The 24,977-nt window shown below is 40.6% G+C and overlaps 1 protein-coding gene across 1 annotated transcript; it reads left to right on the forward strand.

Moving 5' to 3' along the window:
- Positions 1 to 424: 424 nt before the first annotated feature.
- LOC133460015 (WASP homolog-associated protein with actin, membranes and microtubules) lies at positions 425 to 23,891 on the forward strand. The gene is made up of 11 exons (XM_061740484.1): positions 425 to 1,085; positions 4,716 to 4,889; positions 5,434 to 5,584; positions 6,826 to 6,995; positions 9,128 to 9,335; positions 16,464 to 16,648; positions 16,929 to 17,015; positions 17,141 to 17,236; positions 19,066 to 19,486; positions 19,925 to 20,058; positions 22,834 to 23,891. Exons 1-11 carry the CDS (start codon positions 501 to 503, stop codon positions 22,987 to 22,989), a joined length of 2,367 nt encoding a protein of 788 aa, XP_061596468.1. The 5' UTR covers positions 425 to 500; the 3' UTR covers positions 22,990 to 23,891.
- The last annotated feature ends 1,086 nt before the right edge of the window (positions 23,892 to 24,977 follow it).

Raw genomic sequence — 24,977 nt, forward strand, 5'->3', positions numbered from 1 at the left:
CTGGAGCAAATGAATAACAAAGCATCCTATTTTCTATGGAGGATTTTTTGTGCCAAAATTAAATAAATAAATACATCATTAATTCATTAAAAAGGGAATGAAATATATCATTAATTAATTACATGTGTCATTAATTAATTAAATGCTGAAATAATAAATATATATTTTTACTTAAAATGAATTGTATTTTAATTAATTAATGACATATGTCATTCTAATTTTAATTAATTAATGACACATTTAATTAATTCATGATATATTTCATTCCCATTTTAATTAATTTATTATTTTTTTATTTATTTAATTTTGGCACAAAAAATCCTCCATAATTTTCACTGCAGATGTATATCAAAGACCGTCAAGTTCAGTCCGTAGAAGTTGAAATATTTCCGAGGGAACCTGAACGCAGCTTGCGTCACACAAATGGCGGATATTGTAAACAGATCCAACAGTTTCGCGGAGGCTAAAGTGAAACCGCTGTGTTTACGACGGAAAACGCGATGGATAGTGACCGGTTCGACAGTCTAGAGGGCTGGGTGGCCGTAAAAAGTAACATATTCGAGGAGAACGAGACGTTCAAGCTGGGCTTCATCGTCCAGTGGAACGTGATCGAGTCCAAGTTCGCGGTCACCTGCCACAACCGGACCCTGCAGCGGCAGCAGCGGCAGCAGCGAGCCGAGCTCTGCGAGCTCTCCGCCGGCTCCCCGCTCAGCTGGGCCGGCCTCTTCTCCGTCACAGACCTGCAGCACGTCCACCAGCAGTTCAGCTGCGTGGCCGACGTGCTGGGCTCCTGTTTCCCGGACCTGTCGGAGTTTGAAGGAGGAAATATCTGGGACCTGCTGCTGCTCAGTCGCAGGTCTGCAGGTCCCGAGTACGACGACGAGCACAGGGATCTGGACACGCCGTGCAGGAAACTGGAGAAATACTTCAGCACGGCCATCGACCTGTGCGGGAGGAAGATCGTCCTGGAGACTCTGTTCACCCAGGACGAGCAGGATGTGGAAGAATACTTTGAAAACCTGCAGGAGTTCAAGAAGAAGTCCATGCAAGAAGAGATGTCGAGGGCTAAGGGTCACCTGAAACAGGTGTGTAGGTGTGTGTGTGTGTGTGTGTGTGTGTGTGTGTGTGTGTGTGTGTGTGTGTGTGTGTGTGTGTGTGTGTGTGTGTGTGTGTGTGTGTGTGTGTGTGTGTGTGTGTGTGTGTGTGTGTGTGTGTGTGTGTGTGTGTGTGTGTGTGTGAGAGCCCCTGTTGGGCTACAGGTGACAGCCTTTTCTCATATTATTCATGCAACCTGACAAGATTTTAATCTAAAAAATTTCAAGCATGATGGAATAGAATACTTTATTGTCATTATACTTGGGTACAGTGAGATTAAAAGCAGCATCACCTCTCCAGTGCAAGACAGTGCAAACAGATAAGAAATATAAAGAATATAAAAAAGGTTAAGATGCATTTTGAATAGTGTAATCAAGACCTGAGATCCTATCTACAGAATAACATATAACTACACATGTGGTGGAATATTGCACAGATAGGCCGGGAAAAAGTATTGCACGGTAAAAAAACAGTAATTGAAGCCATTTAAATTTTGTTCAGTTTGTATATGTTCCCCTAAACCAGGGGTCACCAATCCTGGTCCTCGAGGGCCGGTGTCCTGCATGTTTTAGAGTTTTCTCTGCTTTAACACAGCTGATTCTAATTAATCATCGTCATCAGCTTGTGATTGAGGTCTGCACAATTCTCTTAACGACAGTCACTTTTATCACTGTGCAATGAAGCAGCGAAACATGTAAAACATGCAGGACACCGGCCCTCAAGGACCAGGATTGGTGACCCCTGCCCTAAGGATTTATGACCTTTTTGTCAGTTTCCAAATCTTCAACCAAATTCTGCAGTGTCTGTACAGCCGCCCGGATGAGACATCCAGTGTGATGTGGCTTTTACGAGCCGTTCAGATTCTGATCCCGTCGTTACGTAACCAAAATGCGATTTACATAGGTTGGCCTCCGATGCGTGAAACCAAGCCCACAACTAACTCCGCCAGCCGGAGCTTCCACCATTTTTTCGTAGCGGTTTATCATTCAGGCAGCCAATCAGCACAGTGCCTCATTATCATAGTTATGCATGTTAGCAAAAACAATCAAAAGCTTGTTTTTAAGACATTCAAGGCCAGTTTAAAATAGGTATTAGATGCCATAATAGGTCCCCTTTAAATTGAAGCCCTGTCCCCGAGCTCACACAGCCAACAAAGGGTATGGCTTATTTTGGATTTGAATCTTACTTACAGTGTCTTTTAGTGCTGGGCAGTATACCGGTTCATACCGAATACCGGTGTTTATTTTTCTTATGATATGAATTTTTCATATACCGTAATACCGGTGAGTAGCGCACACAACGTTGGGAGCGCCGCGCAGCGCGGCGGAACGCAGCGCCGCTGGACCCTGTTTGTGAGGGGACTGTTTAGCCAGTGAACAGTGAGCAGAGCCGGCAGGGAAAAGTCAACAGTGCCGCGTGTCCGCGTGTAACCTAAATCTACCATGGCCTCAGCTTTAGGGCTCGGCTGGGTGAGGCTTTATAAATATATGGGCTTTATAAATTTATTAAAAATATGAGCTGCGCGCGGCGAGGAGTACGAGCCGGGCGCACAGTGAGTCGCGCTGTGAAGCCTGATTTATGGTTCCGCGTTAAATCGACGCGGAGCTGATTTCCCTGTGAGCAGTACTCGAGTTGAAATAAAAACGGTCCAAATCACCCCCCCCCCTGAAATAAAAACGGTCCAAATCACCCCCCCTGAAATAAAAACGGTCCAAATCACCCCCCTTAAATAAAAACGGTCCAAATCATCCCCCCTGTAAAACTGCCATCCCCCCTTTCCATCCCTTATGTCATTTCATCAATGAATGTGGTTTTACTGCTATTTCAACATTTAGAGTCATCACCAGAAAAATAACTTATTTGAGCATTTTCACCTGTTTCAAGTAAATTTTCACTTGAAATAAGTAGTAAAATCTGCCAGTGGGACAAGATTTATCTTCTTATTACAAGCAAAAAAATCTTGTTCCACTGGCAGATTTTTCTACTTATTTCAAGTGAAAATCTACTTGAAACAGACTGATTTATTGCTTGTGTAGTTGTAAAATACATGAGAACAGGACCTTGAAAAAAATAATCGCATATTAAATCGCAATATTGAGGAAAAAAATCACAATTAGATTATTTTCAAAAATCGTTCAGCCCTACATTAGAATCATAAGTGCCGCCACCTCATTGTAAACGGCATAATTTTGTGAGGCCATGCAAACCTGTATTTATACTAGTGTGGACATTAATGTTTTTCTACAATATTTCGTCCTCATGACAGTAAAATAGGCCATTCTAAGCCAATTTACTGCAGCAATTCCTTTCCAAATCATTAGAAAATGTGGTTAACACCCAGTTGTGCATGAAAAAAAAAAATACCGTGATATACCGTGAAACCGATATAATTTTGAAAAATACCGTGATATAAATTTTTGGTCATACCGCCCAGCACTAGTGTCTTTACTTCTTTACCATTTCCGACCATACCGGCCTAAGAAAAAAGAACATTTCAATATATATATTCGACACCCTTATGATAAATTCTATTAGTTTTGTCTTGCAAAAACCAAATACATATCAATAAATATAGACTACAAATATTTGGGAAAACCTTGGCTATCATAGGCCTCATTCATGCAGGCAGGCTATGCAGTGGATCTGTTGTACAAAAAAGAATTAAAAAACATAGGAAAACAATTTTAGCAACTTAATTTACAGTTGTGTGAAAAAGTGTTTGCCCGCTTCCTGATGAGCAGAGTGAAGTAGACCAAAAGCTAGACATGAAGTTAAAGCCGTAGCCTGTAGGACTAGCACCACACAGTGGTGGTGTAAAGCTCTTAAAGTAGACCTGCCATGACACAGCAAACACGTGCTAGTAGTGTATTGCAATCAAAGCATAACATGTTGCAACACTGACCGATGTGACCTTTGTTTTACTTTTTGAAATGAATAAATTATGTGAATTTAACAGAAATGTGGAAAATTACCTTTCACCTGTTTGTTACATAAGTAAAGTAAACAAGGTTAAGTAACTTGGATTAAACTGTTATTAATAAAAAAAAAAAAGAACTGGAAAAATATAGTCTTTTTATACTCCCTCAGTAAAAATTGCATACAACAGTCCTGCAGTTAATAGCACATTTATGAAAATTGAGTTATCGCTCTGTCATTCATGTTAAGCTAAATGTTTTTTCTCTCATATGTATGAAGAAGACGGTGTATTTTTTAGGGCATTACTTTAATCCCAGGTCATGAAAAAAAATGTAAGCATCTTAGAAGCTGACCAAGCTGATTTGCAAACATAGTCTGTGGTTTCAATGTGTCACTGAATAAATAAATTTTTTGTATACCAATGATCAGTATCGAGAAAAATGACTTGGTATTTAAGAACCACTAAGTGTATCTTGAAGTAGCTTGGCAGCAGACTCCTTCAGCCAACCACAGGTTGCCTTTTGAAAGGAGTTAGATCAGCTGGATGTTTTGATTTGATTAGTACATTAAAAAATGAAACAGCTCCCTGTTGAGATCTTATTTTCTTCTCAGCTCTTCAGAGTAAAGTTACACAGAACAAAGCTAATTCTGAGAGGGCTCAGAATAGACCCAGGTAATATTTTCTCTGTGCTCCACATTTAAAGGTGCTGCAGAGTCACAGCAGAGCTGATGGGATGGTTGTGCTGCTCGGGATCTACAGAGAGGAAGACGAGGCCTACCAAGACCTGGTCGCTGTGGCCACAACTCTCTTCCAGTACCTGCTGCAGCCGTTCAGAGACATGAGAGAGCTGGCCTGCCTTTACAAGATGGAGATCCTGGTAACTGCATAGTTTGTTTATTTTTATTGACTGTGGTAAATAAGTATCTTCTTAACACCTTTTTTTCTACATAAGGTGCTTGTCAATTTCATGAATTTTAAATGTATAGCAGTGTTACTTGTATGATTCCAGTTGTTTGATTTTGGTATTTAGATTATATGCTCACATCATCTCCCTCCTGTTATAAGTGAACCAGAATTGGTCTTCCACTTATGTAGTTCATTTTTAATCTTATCCAGATTTGACAAAGTACTTTACAGTGTTTTTATCATTTACCCATTCACAGTCGTATCCTCTGTTTTTAGTCAAAATAAAATCTTCGTGTTTCTTCTTATTTCACTCAGTGGTCACTAAAGGTTATTTTTCTTTAATATCCGTTTGGTTTGTAACTTTAAATAAACATTAATGTAGGAAACCTGGTAAGAAAAGGTTTTACGGAAAATTTGATGACATGTTTTTCATTTTTGATAAACTGCACTAGGGATTACAGCGGAAAATGCGGCGTAAATTTGTCCACTCTTTTTCTCACTATGTCTCTCTGCAGAAGTCTTTGGAGTTTGAGGATTTGGGTCCCAAGAGAATTGCAGCTCTGGAGAAGGAGGCGGAGGAGTGGAGAACGAAAGCAGAAGATGCTGTTGCTTCAATTCAGGACATCACTGTCACATATTTTGCACAGACTTCAAAGGCTCTGGCTGGTAAAGTCGATGTGTTTATTTCCTTTATTTGGGCGTGGATTGTCATGGTTAATAATGCTGATGTGCCACCCATGGAAAAATGCAGCAGAATTCATTTCTTTGCACTTCCATCAACTTAAGATATTCTCAAATAAACAAAAATCCAAACAGGAGACTGCATATCCCCTGGTTTATATGCCCTTTGGTCAGTGGTCAGCAGGAGAAACAACTCACACCAGCTTCTGGGTACTTTAAATTTATCCTTAATTATCTGTTATTAAAAAAAACCTAAAATGAATACCATATAACATATTGCAGATTGTCATTATTGAACAAAAAAGTAAGCAGACACGGAGAGGCTGTGTGCTAAAAGCAATCAGCCTCCACAGGATTTAAGATGGTGAGTTACAACCAGGTGTTCTTTAGCAAATGCACTTGATTAATTGATTGTCAGCGGATGTGAACACTTCTACGAAATAAGACGTCTTGGCAGCTTGCTATGTTGGAGCAATCATGTTTGTGTTAATACAATACCAAGTAGGACAGACATCAGCAATGATCTTAGAGGGCCAGTTGTTGCTTCCCCTTTAATCTCAGAAGGGAAGTCAAGTGTGAAGATATTTCTAAACTTTTTCAAGTCCCTCACTGTACAGTGAAAAAGATTACCGTAATCACAAGTGGAATATATTTAGGGCAGCTGCCAATCTTCCCAGGCAGAAAGTACAGTGCTCAGAGAGATTACACATAAAACTTTTTTTTTATTTATTTTTTTATAAACAAGTGCTGCTTCTCAGACTCTGCAAGCCTCAGTTGTCATGTGAAATGATAAGTTTGTGACAGTAGCCTACAATTAGAAGATGACTAAATGTATGTGGCCTGTGTGATGAGATTGCCAGGAAAAATCCTCTTCTCTTTAGAGGGAACATAGCTGCAAATCTGAGCTTTGAATATTACACTCAAGCAACTACCAAATGGCTCTACAAGTTATTGAATCATGGGTTTTGCTTAGTTTATTACACATTATGTCTGCATTTTGGCTTTGTTTCTGTTAAAATAATAACCCATCGTAATGCATCATGTGTTTTTCATCATTTGAGGTTGTATTTACCAGATAATAAGACCAGGTAAACTCCAGATGTGTTTATTTTTAAATGTGTGTTAAGGTATAGTCTTACAAATTAAAGGGTGTATGTTTTTTCACATGACTGTGTATGATGTTTTCTTGATGCAGATATATAACAGACTCTTGTGTACATGTCCAGGTATGTCAAAGCAGATGGAGGAGGATAAGAAACATTTTGGACCTGCTGCATGGGCATCAGCAGTTCCTCGACTGGAGAAATTACGCTTCCTGTTAGCTAAAGAAACCCTACAGCACATGAGAGCTGCAGAGATGTGTCTCAGTCGCAAGAAAACATCCATCAGAGAACGAGTAGGTCTCACTGTTTCATTTCCAGTTACGCCTTCTCCAGTGATTCTGTAATTACTCAGTAAACTCCATAAGGGCACACTGGAGTCTGACACACGTGTAAGGTTTAGGATGTTATTCATTTTTTTTTTCCTCCTTTCACTATCAAGGCAAACGCTGCCTTTGTGGTGGTTGTAAGTCCGTAGTGATTTGACACAGTGCCCACTAGCTGAGATGCTTGGTATTCTAGTCTGTAAATCTCTGAATGCTGACATCCTTTGATCTATTTATAAAGCTTTCTAAAAATGTAGAGAATCCCCCAGATACACTCCCAAAAACCTGCATGAATGAATAAGTGAGAGTGTGTTTGTGTGAGTATACATACTCCAAGCGTGTCAGTTGTATGTAAAATGTGTTTGTATGGGGATATAGGGATCATAGGAATATGTCACTAATGTCAGCATCACAGTATGATGGGGAAACTGCAGCAAACTGGAGCCAGAAAGTGTGACGCTGAGCTTTTGAGGGCTTTCTTCCTTTTTTTTCCTTGTGAGCAGAACACCTTCACCAACATCACCTACGGTACATGTCCTTGCATTATTCATCGGATTAAGCCTTTTAAAAATCAAGCTTGAGGTTGCTGGAAGGACCCACCACCGTGACATCGGCATGCTCTTTTGCATAGACAACTATGTCTGAGTTTTTCTAATGAGATCAGTGAGCCATACCTACGCAGAATTTTGCTCTAGTGGCACCATAACTCTGTGACTGATGGGTGCACTGCTGTGCCTGCAGATGTTACAGCATGACACGTTTTACATTTAATGTTTGTGTTTTTGTGGGTGGGCTTGGCTTAAATTGGCCATATTCTTCTAAGAAGATCTCTGGTTCAATCCCCAAATCCTTAGGCAAAATTCTGACTTCCTATGTCTGTCATTATGCTTGTATGTGTGTGTGATTGTGGAGGATGAACACTGCACTTATAGACTGATCTCAAATAAGTAAGTTCTGCATGAGTGCATACGTGAATGGGCGAATGACGGGTTATGAATACTTTGTTGAATCTAGATTAGGATGAAAAAGTGTATCAGTGCAGAGCATTGACTTTTTTTTCTCTAAATGTAAATTGCGGTTAGAAAGTATTGAGGCCCCTTCATATTTTTCATATTTAAGTTTTTTATCAGCATCATGCTAATATTAAAGTTCACTGTTGGTACCTTACAAACTGCAAAAAATGTTATCTTCTAATAAAGTAGAGATTTAACTCACTATAATTCCAGGTGCCAGGTCTGGAGGGACTGAGGTCCTACTGATTCGTTGATTTAATGTCATTCTCACAAAGCAGGGTTGTTGTTTCTTTGTTAGTTTATTTTGTTGTTTTTTTGCAGCAAGGAGACTTTTTTTCAAGATCACATAGGACAGAGGAATACTTAATGGAAAGCTTGCTTCTGAGCTTTTAGGACCTCAGACCAGACTAAAGGCTTTTATTCGCGTAGAAGAATAACTTTAAACAAACAGAGAAGTGGTTCAGGGACAACTCTGTCAAAGCATTACCTGAACTGACCTGAATCAGACATTTCTGGAGAGACCAGAAACTGCTCATAGTCCCTTTTGAACCATCCCACAGCAAAGCTAAAGCGGATTTGCAGAAAAGAAGAACAGAAAATCCACAAAATCCAGGTGTTCAAGGCTTGCAGTGTGGGGAAATAAATGACTTTAACGAGGCCAGGATACATAATGAATGCACTCTATCACTTTCATCTCTGCCGCTCAGTTATCGTATGCAAACCGTTTATTTCTTTGTGACATTGAGCCTTTCAAAAGATATGCATTTGCTTTGATTGATTGTGTCTCCTCATAAACAAGGTAACAATCATTCTCACTGCAGACGCCACACTGAACGTAGTTGGTGGTTTCAGCTCATTTGTCACACTTTAAATGTTTGCAGAGATTAAAACCCATTTTAAGATGTCTTTTCAGTTGTATTTTCACCTGCTAACATTGTAGAAAGTCTAATTTTATACAAGCATTTTATTTACAGTTCATCAAACTTGTTTGATGAACTGTAAATTGTAAACTGTAACTGACTGTAACTGACAACAAACAACTCAATTATGGTTCCTTTAATAGAGCTTGCAATTTTTGTTGTTGTGTAGCTGGAGAGCCTGTCGGGGAGAGTCCAGAACCAGAGAGTCAGTTCTCGGCCTGCGTTTGATGGTGGTCAGCCACAGGACACAGTAGACCAGCTGGAGCTGCACTTCTATGAAACGCAGCTTGAACTATACGACGCCAAGTTTGAGATCCTGAAGAATGAAGAACAGCTGCTGGTGGCACAGATAGACACCCTGCGACGGCAGATTAAAGGTATGTTTGCATTGCATTCAGGTAGAAGTACTGAACAGCAGATATTCTGGTGAGTTTAAGTGATTAAGTGACAATATGACAATATGACAATGTATTGGCGTTTAATTCAATTCAATTCAATTCAATTTTATTTATATAGCGTCTAATACAACAGATGTTGTCTCTAGACGCTTTCCAGAGATCCAGAACATGAACATGAACATAAACATAAACATAAACATAAACATAAACATAAACATAAACCCCCGAGCAATTATTATATAAACAATGGCAGGTAAAAACTCCCATAGTGGGAGAAAAGCCTTAAGCCAAACAGTGGCAAGGAAAAACTCCCCTTTAGGAGGGAAGAAACCTTGAGCAGGACCAGGCTCATAAGGGGGGACCCTCCTGCCGAAGGCCAGACTGGGGGAGTCAGGGACGTCGACAGCACACAGCAGGCAGGTGGAAGCAGCAGCGGGATGACCAGAGGTGGGGGGGGGGGGGGGCGTCAGCAGCACACAACAGTCATGTGGAAGCAGCAGCGGGATGACCAGAGGGGGGGGGGGTGCAGGCAGGCGGAAGCAGCAACAGCAGACATCCACGTAGGCAGGTGGAAGAAGCAATGGGATGACCAGAGGGGGGGGAGGGCCGGGAACACAGGCCAGAACGCAGCTCCTGAGGCTCCGGCCTGCAAACATACACAAAAGAGAAAAAAGGGGGGCCGGCACAAGAAACTACAGGAACAATGGACAAAAATGATAGCTATGAGATATTTATAATAAATAAAAATGGTAATGGAGAAGAGAGGCAGGGAAAAGGAGAGGAGAAGAAGGGTGAGAGGCACCGCCCAGCGGATCATGTCGGTGCCCCCCTGCAGCATAAGCCTATAGCAGCATATCTACCGCGAAGCTATATTTGAGACTAACTATTATAGTCTTGTTCTATAGCTGCAACTATGACTACTGACTCTAACACACTAAAGTTTACACTACCTAGAGATTTACCAACACCAGCTAGAGGTTTACTTAACACTAACTATAAGCTTTACTAAACAGAAAGGTTTTAAGTTTAGTTTTAAAGGTGGAGGTGGTGTCAGCCTCCTTAACCCAGATTGGAAGTTGGTTCCAAAGTAATGGTGCCTGATAGCAGAACGCCCGCCCTCCAAATCTACATTTAGATACTCTAGGAACTACGAGTAAACCTGCACCCTGGGAGCGGAGAGCTCGGCCAGGAACATAAGGCACTATCAAATCTTGTAAATACTGCGGAGCTAAGCCGTTTTGGGCTTTATATGCAAGTAATACAATTTTAAATTGAATTCTGAATTTTACAGGTAGCCAATGGAGCGACGCTAACACTGGAGAGACGTGGTCTCTCCTGCTAATTCCTGTCAGTACTCGTGCTGCTGCATTTTGGATCAGCTGGAGCCTATTCAGCAAATTACTTGGACATCCTGCTAACAACACATTACAGTAATCCAGTCTAGAAGATACAAACGCATGAACTAGTTTCTCTGCATCCCTCTGCGAGAGGATTTTCCTAATTTTTGCAATATTACGGAGATGGAAAAACGCTATTTTACAAACCTGATTAACATATGGTTTAAACGACAAATCCTGATCGAAAACAACACCAAGGTTTCTCACAGTTGCACTGGAAGCCATCGCAACACCATCTAATCCCTTCCTAAGATGCTCTGGACCAAGAATGATAACCTCTGTTTTATCTGAATTTAGAAGCAAGAAATTTCTGGACATCCAGTCCTTGATGTCCCTAAGACATGCCTGAAGTTTAACTAACGGTTCTGTTTCATCCGGCTTCATAGACAAGTAGAGCTGCGTATCATCAGCATAACAATGAAAGTGTATGCCGTGATTCTGGATTATACTTCCCAACGGCTGCATGTATAAACTGAACAAGACTGGCCCTAGCACTGAACCCTGCGGAACACCATAACAGACCCTCGACTGTTCTGAAGAAACCTCATGTACATGAACAAACTGGAACCTGTCAGATAGATATGATTTAAACCAACGTAGAGCTGTCCCTTTAATCCCAACAACATGCTCTAACCTGTGCAGTAAAATGCCATGATCAACAGTGTCAAAAGCAGCACTGAGGTCCAGTAAAACCAATATGGACACTAATCCCTTATCTGAGGCCATAAGAAGGTCATTCGTAACTCGAACCAGTGCTGTCTCTGTGCTATGATGCATTCTGAACCCTGACTGAAAGACTTCAAACAGATCATTTCTATACAAATAGTCACATAACTGGCTTGAAACTGCCTTTTCCAGAATTTTAGATACAAATGGAAGGTTAGAAATTGGCCTATAATTAGCTAAGGTGTCTGGGTCAAGGGAAGGTTTTTTAAGTAAAGGTTTAATTACTGCCACTTTGAAAACCTGTGGTACATATCCTAAGCTTAGGGATAGGTTGATTTGGTCCAGTATTGTCACACCAATAAGAGAAAAAACATTTTTGAATAGTCGAGTCGGGATGGGGTCTAACATACATGTGGTTGACTTAGCTCTATTAACGAGTGAGGTCAGCTCAGGGAGGTCTATAGGATCAAAACAGTCTAGAGACAAGTCAGAGCCTAGGGAAGTCGCTAAAGCTGAAGAAACGCCCACAACCGGCTGGTTGATTTCTTCTCTAATTCTCGTGATTTTACTGTTAAAGAAGCTCATAAAGTCCTCACTACTGAGAGCTGCAGGAATACACGGCTCCACAGAGCTGTGACTCTTTGTCAGCCTGGCTACAGTGCTGAACAGAAAACGTGGGTTACTTTTGTTATCCTCTATCAACGTTGAATAATAAGCTGTTCTTGCTTTGCGAATGGCTTTTTTATATACTATTAGAATATCTTTCCATTCACGATAAGAGTCTACAGACCTACAAGAGTACCACTTCCTTTCCATTTTACGCACGCTTTGTTTCAACATGCGAATATCTGAATTGTACCAGGGAGTTAAGCTCCTGTGGCTAGAAACCCTCCTTTTCAAAGGAGCAACTTCATCTAAAGCTGAGTGCAACAGATCAGCAGTGTTACTAACAAGAAAATCAACATCAGAGGTAGAACCCAGGTCACTGGCCTCTATTGCTTCAGTAGAGGCTTCACTATTTTCCACTGTCGCAAGACGAGCAACGGTCTCCTTAAATTTAGCAATAGCTTCATCAGACAAACATCTGCTAAAATAATACCTCCTGCCCTGCACTTCAACATCAACAACATTCAATTCCAACGTTATTAAATAATGGTCGGATAAAAGGGAGTTAACAGGTGACACCAACAGACCATCAGTTTCAACACCGTAGGTGAGAACGAGATCGAGAGTATGACCAAAACAATGCGTCGGCCCGTCCACTTTTTGTGAGATACCCATTGATTCTAAAAGAGAATTGAAAGCTAATTTAAGATTATCGCTTTCAACATCCATATGAATATTAAAATCACCCACTATGATGAATTTATCTGTACTGATCAATAATCCAGAAAGGAAATCTGAAAATTCAGACAAAAACTCTAGATAAGCGCCAGCAGGGGGCCGGTACACTACCACTAACACAACTGGCTTCTCTGATTTCCAGCTCGGAAATTTCAGACTAAGCGTGAGGCTTTCAAATGTATTATAATTGCACTTAGGTTCAATTTTTGTTTGGAGACTGGAGTTATAAATTGCTGCGACTCCTCCGCCCCGGCCCGTGTTTCTAGGAATGTGATGATTAAAGTAGCCGGGCGGAGTTGATTCATTCAAACTAACATACTCTTCATCCTGTAACCATGTTTCTGTTAAGCAGAAAACATCACTCCTGCTCTCTGTGATTATATCGTTTACTAACAGAGACTTGGAGCTTAATGATCGTATATTTAGTAGTCCGCATCTAATTTTTCGGTCTCTTATTGGTACCAAATGTGCATTGGTTTTAATTTTTACAAGATTATTTTGGTTAACGCCTCTATAACGCCGCACCTGGTGAACTAGTGGAGGGCGGGGAACTGCAACTACTTCTATTTTGCTAGGCACCTGGTTAGAGTTACCAGTTACATCATGTAATCTTATAGTTTTGTTGGCAGGCGTTGGTCCTCGAGAAGGAGCAGAGAAGTGTGTTAAACTACAGCTCTGCATCCTGGCCTGGACCCTGCGATGTCAGGGAGAGGGTCTAATGAAACAGGCCAAATTACTACGCATAAAACCTCTGTTTAATTTTCTGATTGTTTTCGTCGGACAAGAATATTTAGGCTTTCATCAGTCACCCTGACTCTGATGAAGGCGAAGTAATCGCAGAAACATGTCTGGTATATAAAAACCTAAATATTCTTGTCAGGTATATAAAAACCTAAATATTCTTGTCCGACGAAAAGAGTCAGCATTTTAAATTGTAAAGTCATGGACAAAATTAATTTTATTAAGATCTAAGGGCCCGATTTACTAAAGGTTTGCGTGCGTAAAAACCTGTGCAAACTTGACAGCACCCGCAAACCAAAGTGCCAGCTGATCTACTAACAGCGTGCAAAGACGACTGCGTCTCTGAAATGCGCAAAATTGCACACGCAATCCATTTAGTACTTTTGCCCTGATGAATAATCAATATGGGGCGTACCCGGCAGAAATCCTAAATACTGGGAGGGGAAGATGCAAATTGCTCCATTTACCACGCGCAATGAGATTTACCAAACCTGAAAGTAATTGCGCGTATTGTGATTGCGTCTGTATTTAATACGTTCGAAAGGAAGGTGCTAATCTGCTGCTGCTGTTATTGTGACAAGGAGGCGACATCCAAAATCAAAGAATATGCAGAGAGAGAGTCTTTATTCTGCTGCATGCTATTTTAAAAATGGTTGCACAAGTTTTATTAAAGGCCACTTTTTCTTCCTTATATCTTGCCACCTTCTCTTATTGTGCCCCCCTCCACTCGCCCACAAGCAGGCCAAGCCTTTGTGCCAAAACTTTGTATTTTATTGATTACTTATCTTATTGAACGTGAAATCATCCTTCGTAAATTACATTTAATTAAAACCCGTGCTTATTAATCACAAAACACAGGTTAAACATCATGACCAAATCCGCTCCGACCCGCTGTGTCAGGATCAGCGCAGAGACTGCAGCTTCGCCTGAATTATGGTTCTGCGTTAAATCGACGGCCATATGATGGTCCCGTCTGTCACACATTTACTGTCAGTGTTTGCTATATAATATATAATATTTGCAATATACTGTGGACATCTGAATAAAAACTTAACTCATAAATAGATGAATCAAAGCGCTCTCCAGCTCTGTGTCTGATGTCTTTTTCTCCTCAGATCATGCCGAGCACCGCCGGGTCACGCAAAGCCGACCAATTAAATATTAAAATCAAATTCAGTCCTGTGGCCCGTTTTGCTATTTCGTATTTTTGATCTGTGCCTAAAATTGAAATATGAAAAACCAGACGTTTTTCCGTTTTTGTGTTACCAACTGCATTTATTCTATCGCAGGTAGGTAGGTATTGCGTTTCTTTTGGTAATGTTTAAATTTCTTTGCTGTTCATGAATGTGTTTATTTGCCTCTTCCACTAATATCTCTAACTCCAACTCGTCAAATTTCATTTGTGACTTGTGACTGTGCATTCCATCCAGACTCTCCATGGCGCAGAATTTGCGCTCGCAAACCTTAAGACACGCAACACCTCATTTAAATACTGCTGTTTGCACCTGTTATCAATTGCGCACGCAATCTTAGTTGATCACCCGCAAACCACACGCAAACAGCACGCGCAAACTTTTTCAGTGCACACGCAATTTAGTACTCTTTATTTAGGATCTTAGTAAATCGGGCCCTAAGTGTAGTCCAACAGCGCCTGCGCAAATATGGACTTTGTAGCAAACAAAGACCTTCCAGCTTTCTTGACTTATTTTTTAAATTTTTTCTTAGTTAAGCTTCTATGTAAAATATCATTTGTTTCCCATGTTGATTTAGTTAAATGATTGTGTTATTTAAAGTTCACAGGATTTTCTTTTTAATTGGACTATATTGCATTTAAATGCATTTCTTTTATCCACCTCATTTGAATCTGAGAACATCTTAGAATATAAAGCAACATTTATTAGTGTTGAAATGGACAACTTTTGTGACACCGCGACTCGTATTATTATTAAAAATACACAACACATTTTTTGTAGCCTGCGGCAGAAAGGTGCCCGAGGTTATTAAACCTCCGCGTCCATGTAGAGGAGGTTCTTATTTTCTGGCCACTCATTGTGTTCTGTAAAAGGTTTACTGTGGGGAAACTGTATTTGTTTATGTAAATACTTTTTTCCAATTGCTTTCCAAGATACAAGGTATATTTGATTTCCGGATGTCTGTACAGTGTGTATAGCTTTGTGTGCCTTCCAGTCTGTTTGTGACTGTTTCTTACATTTACTGTTTTCAGGTCCATTTTCCAAACTAAAAGGCAGTGTACACTTCATTTACTTCTCAATGAAAAGACTGGCAAATTAATTAGGGACTTTGGAGTTTATGCAGCCTGCACATGAATTAATCAATGAGAGAGAGAAGAGCCATGTCTTTCTTTATGCTGCTGATGGAATATATTAATTATTCAATGGGAAATTCAGATGACATTCAGACCACTTTCTTTGTTTTTGAAATTGACACATTTTTAAAACTTACAGACAAGGGATGTAATGAAGTATCTATATATACTGTCTTTGCACATTTCTCCCCCAAAAAGGCAACTGTTGTGAAATTTTTACTTATGCTAATTAAATTATTTTTTGATTCTACACAAGAAAAGCAAAACAAACCAAAAAAAAAACAAAAACATATAACCTCAGTCTTTCTTTGCAGAAGTAAAGCAAAGTAGTTCCAGACTGTTTCTTGTTGGAGTAATTTGCCTTTGTAATGAACTAAGATAGTTCAACCTCTTAAGTTCAGGAAACCGTCATAATTACAGATTTAAATCAAAGTGGCATGCGTAAACACGCCTGTTTACTGCTTACAAAGTTTAGATCGCTAGGTAAACTAGAGACGATGACGGAGAAGTTTCTTTCAAAAGTTACATGTGAAGAACAAACACAGATTTAAATCCTGATCAAAGAAACGTGGCTGCATCAGTAAAAATTATAAAATGTGGAGTTAAAGTGACTGAAGTGCATTTATGTTTCAGAACTGAAGGAGGAAGTGGTGTACTATGATGTGTGTGAGGATCAGGAGGAGCTGCAGAGCATGATTCACACAAATGTTCACCAGGCAGACTCTACGCTCATCAGTCAGCTCAAAAGACGACTGCAGGCCTTGGAGACCAAGAGGGGTGGCATCTGTGCCCGGAGGGCTTATCTGCGCAACAAAAAGGTGTGGAAGGGTGCAGTCATTTAATATAAGTATTATTTTATGTTTTCTTACTAATTGAAAATGATTACCGGTACTTGATTTGTTTCAAGTAGATGTAGAAATTATCAAAAGTTTTAAAGAAGGAGGATGGTGATGATGCAACTGTCATCTCTCAATTTACCTGTTGTAACCTATGGTCAACAACAGTACAAAAAAAGATTAATTATTTAAATCCTCTTTTAAATTGTTGAACTTTGAAAAATGTGATATTTGAAGATGTAACTTTTGTGTACGTTGTCAGGATCAGTGCATGGAAGCCAATGAGCAGAAGCAGTTGCCAGCCAAGCAAAGCTCGATGCTGTTCAACCAGCATCATCAGATCCAACTGGTACGTCACCACGGCAACAAGGCAGTCCACACGGACTCTCCCGTCACCAGCAGAGGCTAGAAATGAAACTGGATCAAATTGTTTCGTTACTATTGCCCCTGAGTGTCTTCCTCTGTTGTCTGCAGAAACGGGAGAAGAAGAAAGAGGAGGAGCAGAGAAGGAAACAGTGGGTGGATCAGGAGCGAGAGAAGACTCTGAGCAGATTACGATCCTTCAGAGAGGTCAGAGTTTGTCATTGTATCTGCTCTATTCCTATTGTAGCTCTCCTTTTTTGTTAATGCTGCATAGTGTGTTTAGTGAAAAGTCAGAATTAAAGCTTGGGAATTAACCACATGGGAATTAACCACATGCATTGATCATGAACAGCTTCCGTCTTGGACAGTTGTCTTAAACCAGAGCTTAAACTGACATCAGTTTGGGAACATGTGTGGTATGCTTCCATATTTTGATGCATTACAAACTGTAATTTAAATCATATGTTTGGACATTTTATGGTGTGAACTTGCACAAAATAGCAGAAATTGTAGAAGTAAAATTGAAACGATAGTAATGCTAAAAAAGAAAGTTAGAAAGTACTGTGCACGTATGTATTTACTTGATTCGCTTCAGAGACCTAGATTCTTTGCTGATGATGCCAGTTACTGAAAGAATTCAGACAACCTCTATGCAATTAAAATGAAAAACGTCTACAAAAGCGTTAGAAACAAAGTTAATTTATCCGTAAATAGGGCATAAGGCATGTTTAGAGTTCATCAAATGGCATTAAAGAATGCCCAAATACGGTGAAGAATGTACTCTGGTTAAATGAGACAATGAAGTTTTTGATAGGACTGAAGGATTAATCGATTTTCAATCGAAATTGCAATCAATATCCTTGACACAACACAATAAACACACGCTACCTTATTCTTTAATTGTAGCACAACTATTGATTAAATAATTTTCAATCTTTCTAGATTCAATGTCTAATATGGTTGCACAAGTAGTCTGCTGAATTATTTCCTTGAATATTATCTGCTGAATTATTTCCCTTAAATATTATCCGTATAGAAATTACCATATGCACTATCATGGTACAAATTAAAGATTAAGATGCAATTGCACGTTATAATTGTTGTATTTTATCAAGTATTTGTTTCCATTTCACTGTTTTTAATTTACTAAAATAGTACTTTCAGAATTTTGCTTCTTATGCGTCTATTCCCAAAACACACACATCAATTGAAGCGGAGCTGTCGAACAAGATACTTGGAGGAACTTAAGAGGCTGTGTCACGTCTAATAACACGTGTTAGAAACTGGGAGGAAGGAGAAACTGGGACTTGAGCTGCGAGCTACGTGATCAGCCGGCGAGACCCTTAGCCACTTGCAACACAGTCAACCACCGGATCAAAATTCTTTTCAATCTGAGAAACGTGTTGCTACAGCAACTTACATTGTGTTTAAAATCACTGCCTTGTTAACGTGTTTTACTACTCAAACACATTAGACACTCATAACTCCTAATGGACCTGTTTTGCAGTAAGAGCAGTACGTTTGGACTATTACATTTGCATTACTAATTAAATGTGTGCACTTACTATTTGCACACATTTAATTGCTTTTCCCGGGACAACCCTGCAGATGTCTCCCACCGACCATCTTCACACATGACTGGTTTATGAGTCTTTACTCGTGGGAATTCTTATGAGTTTTAGATCAGATTTAAAAAAAGAATCTGTTGAAAACATATCTGTAATGTATCATTAACATATAAAAGAAATGGATTTGAAAATGGCGGCTGCATCCCAACATTGCATTAAAATTGTTCTTTCAAGTTTATTGATGTCATCATGAAATGTGTTTGCTGCCATTGCTTCCATCACAAAGCGCTGAATACTATGTATAGTCTGCATAGATAGAATAAGAAGTTATCCATGAAAGAGTGAGTGAAGTGTTATATGTGTAAATAGCACTTTGTAATGTTGTCTTCAGCTTGACTTGCCAAATCTGTCTTAGATGATAAAATATATTTGAAGTGTTTTTTTTTTTTGTTTGTTTTTTTATATTAGAAACGACAGGGCCATTACATCCTGACTCCTCAAACCAGGATTTCTCCTTCAGAAGATGCATGTCCATCTCAGCCAATGTCCATCATCAGCCTCTCTCCCTCCACCACCTCTGAAGAACCCTCCTCCATCCGCCCAGCGCCCAGGCGCAGCAAAACACCCAAAAAACGGCAGCCAAAAGACGTTCCTGTTCAAATCTATGCTGCTCCTCCACCAGTAGCTTGTCCTTCTTTACCTCCTCCTCCTCCACCCCCTCCACTGCCTCCACCTCCACCTCCACCGCCACCTCCACCTCCACTGCTGCTTCCTGCCATGCCTCCTCCACCTGTCCAAGCTTTGCCTTACCCAGAGGACAAGCCGATGCCTCTCAGTGAAAAAAAGGACCCTCCGTTTCCAGCCAAGAACACGCTCAAACAGAATATAGGTGAGATTGAGACGCTAACAATATAATCAAACTTTGTGTCTGTGGAGGAAGGAAGGAAGAAAAAAAAGGTAAATGGAGTACAAATGGAGTGGAGTATGCGATGTTGTCTTACTGCTCTGGACGCTGTGTTTGTGTTCAAGTGAAAGTGTGTGTTTAGAGAGGGAGTGTGTCTGTGTATTCCTGTGCTTGCTGTTCTGTCCTACATTCCCATTGTTTCCCACGAGGCCAGAGGAGGCATTTTAAGTCAGATGTGAAGAGACAGACAAGCGTTTTGAGTTAGTTCATTCAGAGAAGTTGTTTTCAATGTTGTGGAGCGTTAAGAATATGTATAAACTGTTCTGTTTGATTTAATCACAAAAGTGCATTCTCTACTTCCAGGGAAGCTCTTAACATCACAACTAATTAAATTGTTTTCCATTTCTTCCTCCATTGTTGTAGGAACAATGGATGAAGTGTTGGCCTCACTGCAACGTGGACAGATTAAACTGAGGAAGGTCCCCATTGCAGAACCCACTGGGGATGCAAGGAGCAGTCTAATGTCCGCCATCCGACACGGAGTCACACTGAAGAAGGTGACTTTAATATTTTCACATCTCGTTTATCGTAGATATGTTCGACCAGTATTTGTTCAATTGTACCAGGTGATTTAGAAAAAGTGTCTCTAGTACTTGCTTTATTTACCAGAGAAGACTGACGGGATGATTCAACTGTAAAATCTAGAGGCTCAATACCCAACTTATACATATTCCCTTCGGGGAAAAATAAGAAGACTAAAGACAACAGTGAAAAACAAATTTTAAGAAATGACTTGAGTTAAAATTGGTTCTGTTGATGCAGAAATAAATCCTAAGACCTTCGTTAATCGTACAGTCAGGGAAAATTTGGGGGTGGCAGTAGCTCAGGTGGTAGAGCGGGTCGTCCAATGATCGGAAGGTTGGCGGTTCGAATCCCACTCCGTCCCAGTTGCTGTCGTAGTGTCCTTGGGCAAGACACCTTACCCACCTTGCCCCGTGTGAATGTGTATGAATGTGTATGAATGTTGGTGGTGGTCGGAGGGGACGTTTGGCGTGATATGGCAGCCACGCTTCCGTCAGTCTGACCCAGGGCAGCTGTGGCTAAAACGTAGCTACCACCACCGGAGAGAATGTGTATGGATGAATAATGATCTCTGTAAAGCTCTGGGTGCCTTGAAGGGCGCTATATAAAACCAAGTCATTATTGAGGAGGAAATATTGAGGATGAGGAGGAAATATTGTAGAAAAACATTAATGTCCACACTAGTATAAATACAGGTTTGCATGGCCTCACATAATGATGCCATTTACAATGAGGTGGCGGCACTTATGATTCTAATGAAGTGAGAGAATCAGTCAGACAACACTTAAAGACTTTAAGTGTTGTCCGACTTGACTTTTCTCCCGCACTTCTAGTGTTACCTGTAGACGTGGTGGACGCAGATCTCAGCTTCATGCATTCTTGATATTCTATCACATGTTTGCGGCTGAGGTGGTGGAGCAAGTTGCTAGTGTTGCCTCCCACAACTACATCCTACAACTTTAGCTTTACAACACTTGCAGATGATTGTTGTTTGTTGGACGTCGTCTTTTTTAAAGCCAAAGAATTTCCACACAGCCATACGGCTCCTCTTTTCGGAACAAGTTCCCCTGTGTCATGTTCTGGAACAGTTGTGGGACTTTCGTTTTCAGCCATCTTCACCCACATATGTCTGCTGTAAACAATGCAACTGCTGTGTGGTTACTTTTTGGTTGGCCAACGATTTATGTTTGTGGTGCGCAACCGGTACGGGAGCGGACAGTCTATTTCCTTATATTACAACGCCGTTATTAATTGTTCGTTTTTTTTCCCACTTATTTTACCGAACACCGAAAGTGGTTTTTTTGCCATTTTCGGCCGAACAATTTCGGTTACCGAACAATCGGTGCATCACTGCTGCTAAACAGTCCCCTCACAAACAGTGTCCAGGTGCGCGGCAGAATGTAGCTCCGCGCGGCGTTCCCAACGTTGTGTACGCTACTGTACATACTCACCAGTATTACGGTATATGAACAATTCATATCATAAGAAAAATAAACACCGGTATTCGGTATGAACCGGTATACCGCCCAGCACTAACCACACCATCACACCATCACACCACCAGCCTGAACCGTTGATACAAGGATGAATCCATGCTTTCATTTTGTTGACACGAAATTCTGACCCGACCATCCGAATGTTTCATCAAAGGTTGGACGTGTTGTGCGTTCAGAGATGCTCTTCTGCATACCTTGGTTGGTTATTTGAGTTATTGTTGCCTTTCTATCTCTCAAACCAGTCTGGCCATTCTCCTCTGACCTCTGGCATCAACAAGGCATTGTGACCATTCTCTGTAAACCCTAGAGATGGTTGTGCGTGAAAATCCCAGTTGATCAGAAGTTTCTGAAATACTCAGACCAGCCCGTCTGGCACCAACAAATGTACCACATTCAAAGTCACTTAAATCACCTTTCTTCCCCGTTCTGATGCTCCGTTTAACTGCAGCAGATCGTTCCGCCCATGTCTACATGTCCAAATGCATCGAGTTGCTGCCATGTGATTGGCTGATTAGAAATTAGCGTCAACGAGCCGTTGGACAGGTGTACCTAATAAAGTGGTAATAGTATCTGCGCAGAGTAGTTTTTATCCAACAGTCTTGCTTTCCTGAATCATGTACGGGAAATAAGAGGGAGAAAAAAACACAAATTTATCATGATAGAAAATCAAATTTATCATTCCAAGCCAGTGTAGCTTATGGGTAAAATCAAGTAAGGCTTTTCCACAGCGGTGATGGGGATTCAGTGAAAAGCACATGGGTTATTAAAACCATTAAGGGTGTCTCTGCACAATTCAAGTGCCACAGTAACCTGTGAAAATGTGACCTGAAATCAGCATGCATGATTCCACAAAAATGTAATTCTGACACCCTTCTTTCATTATTCACACATGCTTTGGCTTCTGCATAATATGCAAATAAATCAGTGTCTCAAATGTAAATTGTACTCAAGTGAATATTGTAGTCATAATAAAAAAAAAGGAGAGGCAAGTTGTTTTTAAACATTACTTCTAGCAGGCTGAAAGCATCAGCAAAAGCAAGCAAACATGGGCTTGTCACATCAGTTAAAATCAGTTGGCCATATAAAATATTTTTAATGGATAACAAGGTGACACAAAAAGAACAAAAAGTATTTTTTTAATGCCCTCAGATTAAGCTTTATTACTTTTTAATTAAGACATGTTTTACTGGTGTTCTTTGCAGAAGTAGTTTTTGTTTTGTGAATGTTGATTCAGACGTTTGGGCTGTGCTGTAGGTGATTCCTGCACAAGCAGGGCTCCAGGACAGCGGCGACAACGACCTGGAGCGTAGCATCAAAGCCGCCATGATGAGGATGAAGAAGGTGTCAGCCGACTCCGACGATGAGGACAGAGGTGACGACGACACGCAGGGGACGGACTGGGACAGCTGAGGACGTTCACGGTGGCCTATGAAGCTGCTCTGACATTACCCTGCTTCACTTTCCTCTAGGCTGCAGGCTTCAGCTCCGGTTGCTGCCAGACTTTTACAAAAAAAATGTAAAAAGCAGTTTCTTTGACAAGGATGAGATTACGCCTCCTCTGACTTTGAACACTACAGTTTGTTGAAGCTGTCACACTAATCCTGTTGGTCTTAACGGAGTCGCCCAGCAAGGTTGTGTTGGATCCAAAACAGCTCTATTTTCCCAGATTAGTGTGTGTTTGGGGGGGAATCCCAACTGTGTGTGTACGAGACCTCTATGTGAGGCTGTCGCACAGCAGGAGAAGCCTGTGCTGCAGGCAGAGACAGCTGCAATACGACGTTCAGCTATACTGCCGATTCTAAAAGTCCTGAATGTAATTAAACCTTAATGATTGCTTCAGTAACCTACTCCAACAAGTCTTCTTCAGTGCTAAACAAACTAGGATATGGTGTGAAAACAGTGTAAACAGTTCGGGCTGCATGTGTAAACCTTCAGTGTTTGTAGGAGAAGCTGATTATACTTTGCACTGGTTTGTTTTTATTTGTCCTTTTTGTCAGAATGTGGAAGAGCACTTTGAGAGAACCATCTTTTTTTTTTCTTCTTCTTCTTTTTTGCCTTCATGATGCCATAATGAATGAAGTGACAAATGTATATTACTAGAATGTTTTAGTATGAAACAGTTTTAATGAAGACGTGTCTCACCCTGTAATCGCTGTTGAATCCTAAAAACAAAAGCTTGGTCACATGACGTTATCAAATAAACAAGCCTTCAACATACATACTGAATGGTTTGCAGAAAGCTGAGCTGATAGTAGCCAAGGTGGAAACGCACCTGCAATACTGCTGTAATAAATCTTGTCATGAGTATTCAATGTTGCAGATTTTCTTTCTGATTTTAACTACTAATCTGACATCCTTGCCCCCTCCCTCCCCTCAATATCTAAATGGCTACCTATTCACCTGATTTGCATGTAGGTGTAGCCAGGTCATAATGACACCCTTGTCAAAGCAGCATCCGAGTAAGTGTCTTGTCAAACTTGCGCTGAACCTCGATGAGTGTACTTTGGCAGATTCGTAGCCCATGATGACGACTCAAAGTGGTATCTATCCTGGCAGCTGTCGCTCTCATGTATCTCTCAAGCATCGACAGCTCAGACGTAACCAGCCAGCTGTGATCCACGTTATTATTCAGCTCCGTGCACTTTGAGAGGAGCCACCAGCAGCCCGCAGTTGCGCTTAGTTTCAGACGCCGCCACCATGTTTGTGGGGCTGCTGGCTCTCTGCTGTCGTCTGCAGCATACAGGTGAAAGATGACCACGCACCTTAGGGAGGACACACAGGGGATACTTCGACAAACCACTCAAATCGTGCATCATCATGAAATTCCTGAGCCTGTTACTATGGTAACAGCAAGTCTCAATTGTAGTGGCCTGCAGTGCCATTTCTCCCTCACTCTCACATGTACAGAGCAGCATAGTCTTAATGATGTTTCAGCAACTCGCCCACTCACCACCAGTCGCACAATGAGCCTCGCAGAGTCTCGGCAGCAATGAACAGGAGACGGGAAGAAATGTTGCTTTTCCTGCAATTTTTTCTTTTGAAGTGGTATTAACTGATCTAGTACAATGATTTTTTTTATGCAGTGTTTTACCTGTTTTTTCATGTATTTACCGTAAATCAAAGCTTTGAATTAAAAGGTCAAATCCGGTTCTTAAAGTGCTTACAAGACTTCAAGTCAAACAAGGGTTAAAGGTATCCAGATAGGAATATTCAGATTCATGTCATTTGTGCCCAAGTAACAGTTTGTGTTAAAATTGATACAATTTTACTTTACTTTGTGAATATTCAAAAGCATTTTGGAATATCAGAAATTTAGAAAATGGTAAACAACATATTTGGACTTGGTAAAACAGTCCTGCATGTTTTAGATGTCTCTGGGCTTCAATAAATGAATTAGA

The sequence above is a fragment of the Cololabis saira genome, chromosome 2 (assembly GCF_033807715.1).
Source record: "Cololabis saira isolate AMF1-May2022 chromosome 2, fColSai1.1, whole genome shotgun sequence".
Lineage (NCBI taxonomy): Eukaryota > Metazoa > Chordata > Actinopteri > Beloniformes > Belonidae > Cololabis > Cololabis saira.